Consider the following 13,021-nt stretch of genomic DNA (forward strand, 5'->3'; position numbering starts at 1 on the left):
GGAAGGACTGGAGCCCTGCAGCCCCTCCCTGGCACCGAGGCTGCCCAGCAGCACCGAGCATGGCTGGGACAGGGCTGGTGCTCGGCCCTCTGCCCTGCCACCACCCCTGCACACTGCGAGGGGACAGATGGTGACACCCCAGGACGGCAGGAGGAGGCACCCCCAGGACTGAGCATTCACCTCGCTGCACCCAGGACTCCCACACATCAGCCCAGCACAGCGGGCAGGACATGGGGCAGCGCTGCAGGAGCTGTTAAGAGATAATATTTATTATTATATACAAACACATTTTGTACATTAATTAAATAGAATGAACTCTACTCTTCATTCAACAAATCATTTGGTTTGGTATCCCCCCTTGCCCTCCCACCCACTCCTCTGAAAAGCCTACGGTCATTCTTGGCACTCCAGAGGCTGGGAGCCAGCTGGCCACAAGGCCCCTTCTCAGGAGTGCTGGCAGCAGCAAGATTTGACCTGCTGGTCACAGCAGGGTCCCCCCGAGCAGCACCACGGCTGCTCCAGGTAAAAAGGAAAAACAAAAAGGGGGCACGCAGGTGGGAAAGGCAGAGGGGTGAGGAGGGGGCTCTGAGCCCCCCCCGTGTTGATAAGGTAACACTGAAACACACGGAGCCCTCCGAGGGGATGGACTCCAGACACTGCTCAGCCATAGGGCAAAACACTGAACTCAGGACATCTGTGCAGGGACCCAGCTGTCCCCAAGAGCTTAAGTGCCCACATGTCACCTCCCATCCCTGCCCTGTCCCACCATGGTTCTCCCAGAGCTTCATCCTGCCTCGCTCTGCTCCACCTCTCTGTACAAACCCTCCTTCCAGCACCTCCTGGCACAGATCTGGCCCCTCTGCAGGGGCCCACAGGCAGCCCCCCAGCACAGCCTCTTGGTAGAGGTCAGGTTCTGCCAGCCTCACCTCTACTGCCAGGGAAACGTGGGAAAACCAGCTGAAATGTCTTGGCTTTAGTGTTTTGGTTCTTTGCTAAACCAGCTCATGCAACAATCCAGGCATGAGGAGCCACTCTCTCCTCTGGGATGGGGCTGATCCTTAACACAGACATGTCCCCCAGGAGGGACAAGGCACTGGAAAGGCTGCCTCAGCCAGGGCAGAGCTGTGCAGGGCAGAGCTGCTGCCCTCACCCCACAGCTCTCCACACACCCACTGCAGCACAGCTCCCTCCAAGCATCACTCATGGCTCCTGGGATGGCAGCTCCCACCTGGACACAGCACCTTCCACCTCCCAACCAATCACCCAGGGAAGTTTAAGGACAGAAAAAAGGGGCTCAACTGCAGCTTTCTGCTTTGGTTGTGCCCTAGCCTGAGCAGACTTTGTGCCTGGGGAAGGTAAAAGCTCCTCCTTCCCTCAGGAGCAGGAAAGGTGACCATGAATTGCCCCTGTGGCTCTCCCAGAGGGGCTGGAGACACTGCCTGTTCTATCCACTCCTACTCAAACCACAAAGCTGCCACGCCTGTGGCCTGTCCCAGATCAGCTCCCACCTGGGATCAGCACCTGGACTGCAAACACAGCTGCAGGGGCAAAGCCAGGGACTGGGGGACAAGGAAAAGCCAGGGCACGAGCAGGACAGGGTAGGAACAGGTAGCTGGCTCACCTGTGGCCTCAGAGGAGCCCTGGAGCCATGTGGGCCAGGAAATCAAACCCCCCATCCTTCCCACAGCCCCCCAGTGCCTTTCCTAGGGGAGGGAGGTCACAGCAGCCCTGCTCTGTCCCAGCTGCTCCGGCTCTGCTCAGAGGGATCCATGGGTTAAGGATGATGGTGAAGTGAGAAATAGTAACAAACAAAATCCAAATGCCTTCCTGGCAGTCCAGAGTGACAGCAACAGGGCTCAGGACAGGTTCCTGGAGCTTGGCTCTGAGCTGGGCGTTCTCTCTGCTGGTGCTGGGCAGGGGCTGCTCTCCCCCCGGTCCTCCAGACCTCTGTCCTGGTCACTGTCCCCCTGCGAGGCTGGCAGGGGCTCTGCCACGCTGCTGCTGCCCGTGCAGTTTTTGCCACTGGGTTTCACTCGGCTGTTTGAGCCCTCGAGAGCCTCAGTCTGCTTGGGAAGGGAGGGGCTGGGGACCACCTCCTCCTGCAGCGGGGCAAGGGGGGCAGCCCCAGCAGCGGGGGAAGCATCTGCTGCAGCCACCACGGACGTCGAGGTGACCTCGATGGTGATGGAGCCCATGGCCGTCTCCGGGTGGTCGCTGCTGACCCTGATGCGGGCGACCAACCCAGAGGCCGTGGCCGCCTCCTGAGGGGTCCCGTTGGCCATGGCTTCGTGCACCACGGCGGGCTCCAGGAGGGTCGTGCTCAGGTCAGACAGAAACGAGGCCTCCGTCATGATGGCGGCCGTCTCGGCCACCCAGTTCAGGTCGGTGCCCACGGAGGCGGCGGCGGCGATGACGCTGGAGGCCTCGCCGGGGCTCAGGGCGGCCGGGCCGCCGCCCTCCCCCAGGGGCCCGCTGGCCAGCGGGGCGCGGCGGCCCCCGGCCTCCACTGGGGCAGCCGTGGTGTTGTTGTTGAGGTTGTCCTGCAGCGTGGTCTGGGTGCCCTGCCCGACCTGCTGGTTCTGCAGCAGCATCTCCTGGATCCGGATCTGCTGCAGGATGGCTGGTAGCTCGTAGTGGTGGAAGAAGTAAATCATCGAGTGCTGGCGGAAGAAAGGGAAAGGTGTCACCCAGGGCTTGGGTCACAGGTCATGATATCCCAAGAAAACCAAACTTCTGCTTAAAAATCCTGCTGCTATAACACCCAGAAGGTCAGCAGCAAGTTTGGAAAGATTTATCCCTTCCACTGTGACTACTGCAACCTACTTTATAGTTTCTCTCTGAAGGCAGGCAACAGAGTACAACCCCTCTTCCCTTTCAAAGGCTGGGAAAAGAAGGATGACAGCATTCCTCTGGCCCATCCTCTATTCTCTGTCCCCACCCTGCAGCAGGTCAACAACCAAAGACACCCAACAGGTATGCCTAATCCAGGATATCAGACATAAGCTTGGAGCTGGTCTTGCCAGTATCCTCACTGCACAGACCTGAACAGCTCCTCTGCAAGGCAGACCCTCCCCAGGATTTATTCCAGAAGGACAGGACAGCAATCCTTCACAACACCTACGTAGCATCAGGTAATTGTCAGTCCCGTGGCTGGACTGGAGGCAGCAATCCAAACCTCCCCTCTTCCACAGCCTCATTCTGCTGCTCCATTTCCAAACCAGGCTTAATTCCATCTCTTACTGAAATAAGGATCCCTCCCTCCAACCCAGCTTGAGAAGAAGTTTGACAAAGCCCCGCAAGGTGCAGCAGCCCTGCAGGAGCTCACCTGGATGAAGAGCCAGGAGGTGACAAGTGCCAGGCTGCTGTACTGCCCGTTGAAGCGGTAGTGGTAGGCATAGAAGGCAAAGTGGTACAAGTAGAAGAATCTGGACAAGAAGAAAAACCAGAAGAAAAATGAGCTCCCTTCTCCTCCCAACACCAGCCTGAGCTGGGGCACTTCACAGGGGGTGACACAGACTCATTAACAGATAATTAGAGCTGCCTGCCTATGAACAGGATGAAATAAGAGGCTGGGGAAGATCAAGGTGATTCCAAGATCCAGGCCCAAACCCAAATTGGGAGAATTGCACTTTGGACCCTGTGATGTGTGGGGCAGCCCCCAAGCAGCCACACAAATAACACCCTTAGGAGAGGAGGCTGTTGTGCCTGGGGTGCTGGGAAGGACTCAGAGGGGCTGGGGAGGACAGGCAGAGGGAATGTGGCCACAGCCAGCCCTTACCTGAGCCAGTGCCTCTTGCTGGTGTTGGTGTGGCAGCAGATGGCATCGTACTGGTCTGCCAGCCACACAATGAGGATGATGTAGAAAGCAGTTGTGGTGTCATTGAAGAACTCAGACATTATGGCCTCCATACCTGGGGACAGAGGGGACATCAGCACGTAGCAGGGCATGGGAAGGGGTCCTCTGTCACCTCAGAGAAGGCCTGTGACTGCACCTGCCCAGGGCAGGTAACTGGGCTCTGCTTATGGTAGCAGATACAGCCAAGAATGCTCTCTGCCACGTCCAATGATCAGCTGCATCCCACAGCACAGATTTTGGGAGATTTTGTTGTTTTTTAAATTAAAATTGTACAAATGCAACGTGGCCACACAGTGCAAGTCTGCAACAAGCTCCAGGGACAGACAAAGCTCTGAATTCTGGGATTTCCCAACAAACTGCTGCTTTTCCAGGGGACCCAGAAGGACAATGGAGCTCACTGTGCCATCAAATTCCAGAGCCTTCTGCCTTGTGATGAGCAGCCACTGTAGCCACCTGCTGCGGCCAGCTTGGAACAGGCAATGAGACTTCCCACAGAGCCCAGAGGGACATGCTGCAGACACAAGCAGTGAAGCAAGTCCTTACCGACCAGAGCCAGGATGACAGTGAGGAGTGGAGCAGCAGGGAATGCAATGGTCATGTTCATCTCCAGCATCTGTAACAGGTCAACTGCAAGAGGAAAAACACACTGAGGCACGGAGAGGATGGAGGGCCACAGAACACTCCACCCCACAGTACTCTCTGCTGAGTGCAGCTACATCCTCTCTCCCCAGCCAATACTTCTCAGGACAAGAGAATAAGCCCTGGCAAGTGAAGTGACTGGAAGCAGAAGCATGTACTCCCCGTGCAGCTACAGGTAGGACTCTTCTGAACTGGAACTAATGATCCTCAAGGTCCTTCCAGCCCAAAGCTGCTGTGACTCTACAAAACCCTGTGCTGGAGCAGGCACAGTGCCCAGCACAACCCAAACCCCTCAGCCAGTGCTTACCAATGAAGACAAAGATCTGATGGTGTGAGTAGCGCAGCAGCATGGAGACAGAGAGAGTCTGGAAGAGGAGAGAGAAGGGGAGGCAGATTAGAGCCCCACGGGTGCAGGGAGTCGCTTGGAATCGCAGTGCGGCACAGACCCAGGCGAGCCCGGGCTTGCACATCCCACATTCATTAGCTGGAGCTGTGCAAAGCCATTTCCCAAAGAGTAATTAGAGCTTCACAAACAGCAATTAATCTCTGTGCTGCTGCAGGGGAACAGACAGTAAGGGATTTGCTTGTAAAGGGACCAACCCTGAATGTTTGTGCTGGGGCCACGCCACCCCACAGAGCTGGGAGCAGGGATTTTCCCGTGCTCCATCCCGCTCCTCCCTGCACTCGGTTCCTCCTCAGTGCCCACAGTGTGATTGTGCACAGACCTGCCCCATGGGTGGGACAGCCACACACAAAGTGACAGTCACCCACAGCCACCCAAGACAACAAACACAGAGTAGTTATGGCTTGGGATCTTGTCTGATGTGTATCTGAAAACACCTTGTCTCACACATCATCATCTGGTTTTATCTTGATCCCTCCTGGCAAATCAGTCTGGGCTGTTCTTAAAAGTCTCAGAGGACAAATGTCTGCAGCCTGTACTGACAGTACTGGAGTGTTTTAAGGACACTTAGAAATTAACAGCAGCTCCCTTTTGACAACACTGCAGTTTAAGTCAGCTCTACTGTTCATTTCACTGGTGGACTTCAAGAACTTTAAAAAAAAAAACCCAAACAAACAAAAAGAGAGAGTAGGGCCTCATCCTCCACCAACTACACTTTAAAAGCAGATGAGAGCTCTGCTATAACACCAACCACTGACTGCCCAGCTCCAGGCTGAGGCCAGGCACTGCCCAGCTCACAGTGACTTACGAAGATGACCATGATGACGAAGGCTGCCAGGTAGGACGTCCTGGCCATCCACATGCTGACAAAGCGATAATGCTCCCCAGACACCACGTTGCGAAGGAAACCTGGAGGAAAAGCACAAACACAAGCTCAGTGTGATTAAGCCACAGACTAAGAACCAAGCTCCAGTGCCTGCTAAAGAAACAGGATTTGGAGCAAATCCTCAGGGCAGCACTCATTGTCATGCAGGGCGGTGAGGTGGGAGGAAATCACGTTTCCAGACACCTCTCCCCTCCTGCCTCTCTCATTTTGTCCTTGACAATAACATAGGGAGTGCTCCCTGCATTACAGATTAATCAATAGTCAGAAGATGATAGTCAGGCATCCACAGAACAAACACCCACTGCTCCAAGCAGCTGCTGCTGAGACTCCTCCAGATCTTACCTTTGTTTTCCTCGTTTTCAGCTAAAGCTTTGACACTCGACATCAGGATATCATCGTAGCCCAGGAACTCGTCCAGCAGCAGGCGGCTGAACCTGTCCCCAAAGCACTGATCCCTCGTAGGATCTAGAGAGAACACAGAAAACCTTTCACACTGTTCACACCTGGAGCCACAAAGGCACAAGGTGAGGGATACCTGTGCCACCAGAGCTGCATCTGCATGTGGACCTGGGGCAATAAAACCAAACTTGGGAAGACTGGGAGGGAAAATCTCACCCCCTGACAGATCCAGCCACACTAAAGTGAAAATGGCAGTCGGGCCTTAAGGACTGTCAGGGATGTCACACTGTGTACTGGCACAGACACAAAGGGAATTTGCCCTCTAGGCTTGGCCTATCTCTGGGGCTCACCCTGACAACTCATTAGTGCACAGGAAAGCTGCTTAACCCCCATCCAGCTCTGCTTCAGCTTGAGTGGGAGGAAGTGATGAGCTCCTCTCTGATTGCTGCAGTAGCAGATACTGAGGTTCACAGGTGTGAGAAGGTCTGAGGCTGTGTTCCTGACCTGGACAGGTTTTAACAGAGCAAGTGCCAGGAGAAGAGAACGCTGTCTGGGGAAATGACCTGCTGGTGCTCACAGTGTGACAGATCTGTGAGCACTGTCCCCAGCTTCTGCACAGCTGCTCTGGCCACCAGGCTCTAACTCTGCTGCTCAGAGCTTCAGTGCCTTCTGCCAGGGAGAGAGCTCTTCCCTGCTCCACATGGGAAAACTGTGCTGGGCATGACATCAGGGCTCACTGAAGCAGGCTCCACCATTTCAGAAAGCTCCTCCTGAAAAGCTGTGACCTACAAAAAGCAGGCAGGCTGCACAATGCAGCTCTCCTGCGTGGGAAGAGAGCACCATCAGCTCCAGGAAAAGTTCCCAGAGAAGGTGTGGAGGTCTCTGCACTGCAGGTAGCCACCCGTGAGCCCTGCCCGGGCTGCCTCCCACTCACCCAGGGTCACCACCATGACGGGGATGCTGAGGCGCTGCCGTGTGCTCTGGGACAGGCGCAGGAAGCCGTATTCCAGAGAGTATTCCACAATGTACTCCTCCTGTGGCCACACTGCAACAGAGACACAGGGAGACTCAACACCCACATCTGCAAACAGCCAGCACAAAGAAATAGCCCCTCTAGGCTCCCTCCCTCCCTCCCTCCCATCATATTCTTGAAAAGGGAACTGGTTGCAAATGTGGGCTCTAGGCTTCCTTCAACCAATTAAACATAAATCAATACAAACTCTTTGGAATTACAGCCTTTGACATTAATGTGGGACTTCTGGGAAAGCTTCAGGGCAGCAGTTTCAGAACCTGCCCACATCTCTGCCTGGCAAGCCCAGAGCCAATTGTTCTTGCTTTGCTCAATTTCTGCTTCCCATGTTGTTTGGGAACCAGCAGGAAAATCCACTTTACACCTGCTGAACACCAAGTAAATGCTCCAGAGGCAAGAGCCCTGCACTTCCCAGGGGACTGAGGTCACTGCTGCAATTACATGTCAGAACTGAAGGCAGCAGCAATTACAGCTTTCCCAAAAACTGGTGGTGCCTGAAGTTCCCCCGGTTTGGTTTTTGTTTTTTTTTTTTTTCAAGAAAGGTTCCAAAGAGATGCTTTTTTGCTACATCATCTCTGAAAGGACAAAACCTCCTGCTAAGCCAGAGCCAAGCAATTTAATCCCTGCTCTTTCAGACTGCCAGGGTGTATCTCCAGGAGGGGGGAGGCAGCTGTCAGACAGCTCCCAGCACCACAGCGACAGTTAAAGGGACACAAGAACTGAACAGACACACCCCTGACCCAGCACTGACAGAGATCTCATGATCCCCTTATTGGGCAGCAAACACAAGCTGGGCTGTTTGGTTTGTCTTTTGTTTCCATTATAAACAGTTTTAAGCTCAAAAGGAAATCAAGGGTTTAAATAGCAACAAACAATTGCTTCCTTTGTATAATAAAGTATTTTTTAATGGTAAAATATTCTGACTAAACATAAAATTTGGTGCACTGAGAAGACAGAAAATCTGGAAAATATAGTAAGACCACATATTTGGGACTGAATTAAAGATGTGAATTTTGTAACTAATCTGGGAAACAGCCTGTTCTCTTCCTCTCCTTTTCTGGATCGTTTCCAGCCAGGCATTCAGCAAAACAAGGAACTTCCCACCAGTGCCCCAGCACAACGTGACTCTTGTCAGAAACCGGGCACCAGCAATAAAGGTCCTGCACCAAACACATTTACTGCTCTCTGGTCTTAATGACCTTTAATTCAGGACTAATGAGCTCTGGATGAGCATCAAGCAAATCCACTGCAAGACTGAGGAACAAGACAGTGTCCAGTCTCATCCTCCTCCACTGCCACAACCCCAGTGTGTCTGTAGAGCAAAGAATTACAGCCTTCACAGGGACAACAGTGTGGTGAAAGAGCCAACTTCTAGCAAATTTTGTGGGGAAAAAACAAAGAATCCAAGCCCATATCTCTATTATAAGATAAATATTCCTTAGTAGATTTCCTCCCTTAACCACTAGAAACAGAATTTTCCACACTGGAATTCCATTTCAAATAATACAAAGCTACTAAATCTCCCTCTGGAGTTTACAAGTCTTGAGCAGCTTAGGTCAGGCAGGAAAAGGGTGGGATAAGGCCAAGAACATCCAAGTGGAACAGCAGTGCAGTATTGCAATCCACCAAAACCCGCTGGGTGGCTTTTGGGATTAATTAATTGTAGCAAATTGGCTGCTCCAAGTGCTGGTGTTGGCTCCGCACCCAGAACACAGCCCAAACCCTGCTCATGCTAGAAGGAATGTTACTGTCAGGAAATCCCTGTGGATTGCAAGGGAATGGATCAGAACAGGGGGTTCAGGCTCATCTGAGATACCTGACAGCAATCACTACAGGAACCTGCCAGGCCAAGAGCCTTCGCTCACCTGTGGTTGAGCTGAAGCCTCTTGGCCTGGCAAATTTTCTAATCCAGCCACCCCCCAGCCTCAGGGTAGAGCTTGCTGTGGCTCTGCTGTTAGTACTGACAGGATTATCCCCAGGTAAACACATTGGGAAGACATTTAAGGTCACTGTGCAGGTGCCCCAAGGAGGCAGGATGGGAAGTGTGGGGAGGATGATGATGGGAGGAAGGAGGAGCACGGGTAGCAGTGAAGGTGTGATTACCTGCTCGGGCTAGCATCTCAAACTCGGACACAGTCTCCCGCAGAGGCTGCATACCTTTAGTGGCCGCGTCACTAAACGAGAACTCCTGGCTGTCGTTGTGGGGCAGCTCAGTGCTGCTCACCCGGGATGGCTTGAGGAACACCTTGGGCTCGATATCCAGCTCAAACTGTTGGAAAACCAGAGTGGGGAAAGCCACATCAGCAGCCTCTTCACCTCTCACCTGCCATGCTCTCTCTATCCACACAAAGGCCTACTACCCCACTTGCAAAAGGACATTTGCTCTGGCTCTCCTTTCTGTGTTAAACCATCAGAGGACAATGTGGGGACTCAGGAGCAGCCAAGGAACAGGCTTTGTTTCCAGGAGACCAAGGGATCACACATGGACTTCCCTTCCAACCAAGACTTCTCCCCAGCCCATCACCCAGGCTCCTCTCTCCACCGTACACAGAGAGCATGTCCTTACCTTGATGGAGCTGTTTTCAAACATATCCACAGTCATTTCTTCCTCTTCCTCCTCCTCTTCCTCAGTCGTGGACTCAACCACCATTCCCGGGAACTTCTCGACCCCGCAGAACTGCAGGAAGATGGGGGCCCGGCTGGAGTTGCGCTGGATTTCCACCCGCAAGATTCCATCGCGGGGCCACTTATCCCGCACGTGCTCCAGGCAGTTGATGGGAGAGCGGGAGAAAGCGATGTGGATGTAGGCCAGGATGAAGAGCACAAAGAGAGCCTAAAGGGCAGGAGACAAGGCAGACACTGTTAGGCCTCCTAGTTATCACCAACTCTTCTCTGCCTGTGAAACACCAGAAGAATTTGGGCGAGTGGACAAGAGTTTTGATGCTTCCCTGCATCAACAAGGCAGCAGCAGGACCTTGGCAGTTCCAGCAGGGAACGCACCAGAGGCATCAGGAACCAACTGCTCCTGCTCATGAAAGCTGACAGTGAAAACCTTCTGAAAGCACAGGTCCTGCATCCAACAGGTCCCCAAAACCGACCACACACAGCACCAGTATGGGATGAGGCCGTGAGACACGCTGAAGGAAATGGAAACACGTCTGTGCCCTCCAACCCTTCCCTCCTCAGCACAAAGAGCTTCCTGCTGAAACTGAAAGAAGCCTGCCTAGCTCTGAAAAGGCAGAATAAAGAAAACTCTAAGCAAAGCCAACCCACTCTGGGGCAGGATGACCCAAACCCACGTCAGATCCATTGTCCCAAAGACCAGGTCCTGCTTTGTGGAGGTTGAGCTGGCCCTCGAGGCTGTGCACAGAGCACCACAGCTCCCTGTCCTGCCTCCATCCCAGGAACAGCCACGAGCCAGAGCAAAGCAGGGTGCACTAAAAACACCTGTCCCCTGGAGCGAACAGAGACGTCCAAAGTTCAGAGCTCCCAGCACAGCTGGCACAGCCAGAGGAACAGCTGAGCTCAGACCGCCCTTCCCAGCCACCCTGTGCCGCTCTGTCCTCATCAGCCCTGACCTATTTGTGATGAGCAAACAGCCTGGTAAACACCACTCTGCAGAGGAGCTGCACGGGGACACATGAGGGAAGGTAAAGCAGAGCCACCTGCCTGGCTGCAGGAGCCACAGAAGAGCCAGGGGTAATTCCAGGGCTCGGGATGGGAATGTGGGCTCCCACTTCCCTCCTGCCAGCAGCTGGAGGAGAGCTGGGAGCAGGCTGCTGACCCTGCAGGCTGCTCTCCACAGAGCCCTGAGGAAGTTTTTCCTTCTCTGGGAGGAGCTGGGATCAGAGGCAGAAACAAAACAAACTGCTCCCAGCCACTCTGCCTGACCACTGCACTGTTAGCACTATCCCTGTCCCAGCTGGTTTGCCAGGATGCAGATGCACAACTGGAAGAGGCAACAGGATGTGAAAAACCCAAATGTCTTCTGAAAGGGTAGAAAGCGTATCTGTACAGCATGAGACAAGCTGTGCTGAATGTTTTCTTGCTGAAACCTAGAGGAGTGTGCTGCTGTTGCCTGGCAAGCTGCTCTGCCCTTCTCCTTTCTCTGATTTCCCACCCTGGAAGGCATGGAGCAGGATTTGACCTAAGGGCAGTCACCCCTGGAGGCTGACAGGCCCCTCTGGGAGGGTCCCCATCCCCCAGCAGGCAGGTGGGCTCACCCCAGAGCACAGTGACACATCCTGGCACTGCTGAAAGAAACAGCGCTGTGCCTGAACTGCTCCCAGAAAAGACAAGACTCCAGCAAAACTCCCAACAATCCTGCAGGTCATGTGGGAAATGTATCCGAAAAGTGCCATTGCTAGGAAACAGAAGATGAAACCTCTCCTGCCTTGTGCCAGCCTGGCTGCCCACCAAGCTGGCTCAGCAATTTATTTTTGATTTACAGATCTGGAAGAGCTCCAGAGTGCAGGAAACAGCGGGACCACCACGGAGATTAATGTTTCCCTCACAGGAGGGGCCCACGGGCGCTCCGGGGACAGCTCGGTGTGCGTGGCCCGAACACCGCCCGCCACCTCCGGCGGAGGCAGGACTTTTGGCTGGCAGGAGGAGCTGCCCCTCACCTTGAGAAGAACGAAGAACTCGAAGACGCGGCGGAAGGAGGGAGGGAAGAGGCGCGCGTAGGTCACTGCCATCTTGAAGAACAGCGCGTGGAAGAGGCGGTCCCGCACGTTGATCAGGGGGTTCTGGTTGAGGTTGGGGTTGCGGACGCCGCGGTTGTTGCCGCCGGCGGCCCCGGCGTTGTTGGCCGGGTGGTGGTTGTTGGCGTTCGGCTGGTTCTCGGACATCCTGACGGCGGGGCCGGTGAGGCCTGGGCCCGAAAAGGCTGCTGCTCCTCCGCCGGGGTTCTCCGTCCCCCTCCCCGGCCCCTGCCCGGCGCAGACGCCTCGGGGCGGCGGCGGCGGGTCAGGCCCGACGGGTCAGGCCTGGGCGGTCAGCGGGGCCCGGCAGTTGCGCGGCCGGAGCAGACGCATCAGGGACGTGGCTGCCGGGATGTCCCCGCGGCCATGGGCGTCCCTCGGCGGGGCGGGGAGGCGCGGCGCGGCTCAGCGGCTCAGCTGTCCCGGCGCGGTCCCGGCCCGTCCCTCAGCGCTCCGCCGCCATTTTCCTCCGCCAGTCCGCGGCGGCTCGGGCGCGTGCGCGCGCACGCGCGCCCCGGGCACGACGGGACGGTGGCGGACACGCTCCGGTCCCGCCCCGCCTCCATGCAAATGAGGGGATTTCCCACTACGCACCGCGCGCACCCGGCACCACGGCGCGGCCGTTTGGCCTCGAAAAGGCAAAAAAATTTCAACAAAGCGGAAGATTTGGAATGAAAAATCAGCACGTGTCGTCTGGGAGAGTGATTCTCTGAAGAAAAACGCAGGGATACAGAAAAAAGGTCTGTTCGTTCTAACTACAACGTTATCAACTGTGGGAGGTTTAAATAGCGCTGCGGGTGCAGGGCAGTTCGTGCTCGCTTCGGCAGCACATATACTAAAATTGGAACGATACAGAGAAGATTAGCATGGCCCCTGCGCAAGGATGACACGCAAATTCGTGAAGCGTTCCATATTTTTCGCCGGGTGCGGTCCCAAACCCCTCCCCGGTACGACCCTTTTGTCGCCCCGGGGTGTCCCAGCCCCCCGCGAGGTTGGGGGAGCCCCCCAGGCGCGGCCCCGACGCATCAACCCACAGATATCCAGGCAGCAACTGAGAGAACCAGAGGAGCTGGCCTCGAGCTGCGCCAAGGGGAATTGAGATTGG

At 55.0% G+C, this 13,021-nt stretch overlaps 1 protein-coding gene and 1 non-coding gene across 3 annotated transcripts; one reads left to right on the plus strand and one right to left on the minus strand.

Annotated features, from left to right (window-relative positions):
• Window positions 1-251: 251 nt before the first annotated feature.
• On the minus strand, window positions 252-12,396 carry TMEM259 (transmembrane protein 259). Of its 2 annotated transcripts, none has more exons than XM_021540095.2 (11): window positions 11,839-12,396; window positions 9,780-10,046; window positions 9,371-9,482; window positions 7,118-7,228; window positions 6,127-6,249; window positions 5,707-5,807; window positions 4,803-4,860; window positions 4,400-4,483; window positions 3,779-3,911; window positions 3,326-3,425; window positions 252-2,660 (listed from the first exon to the last, which is right to left on the minus strand). In XM_021540095.2, the coding sequence occupies exons 1-11, from the start codon at window positions 12,061-12,063 to the stop codon at window positions 1,857-1,859; spliced, it is 2,118 nt and encodes a 705-aa protein (XP_021395770.1). In that variant the 5' UTR covers window positions 12,064-12,396; the 3' UTR covers window positions 252-1,856. The 2 variants fall into 2 exon arrangements, with proteins under 2 accessions (XP_021395770.1, XP_021395769.1); XM_021540094.2 differs by having other exon boundaries at window positions 9,317-9,482.
• A 331-nt stretch (window positions 12,397-12,727) lies between these two features.
• On the plus strand, window positions 12,728-12,834 carry LOC116184541 (U6 spliceosomal RNA). The gene has a single exon (XR_004149297.1). It is a non-coding gene; the product is annotated as a U6 spliceosomal RNA (small nuclear RNA).
• The last annotated feature ends 187 nt before the right edge of the window (window positions 12,835-13,021 follow it).

This window comes from Lonchura striata, chromosome 28, assembly GCF_046129695.1.
Source record: "Lonchura striata isolate bLonStr1 chromosome 28, bLonStr1.mat, whole genome shotgun sequence".
Lineage (NCBI taxonomy): Eukaryota > Metazoa > Chordata > Aves > Passeriformes > Estrildidae > Lonchura > Lonchura striata.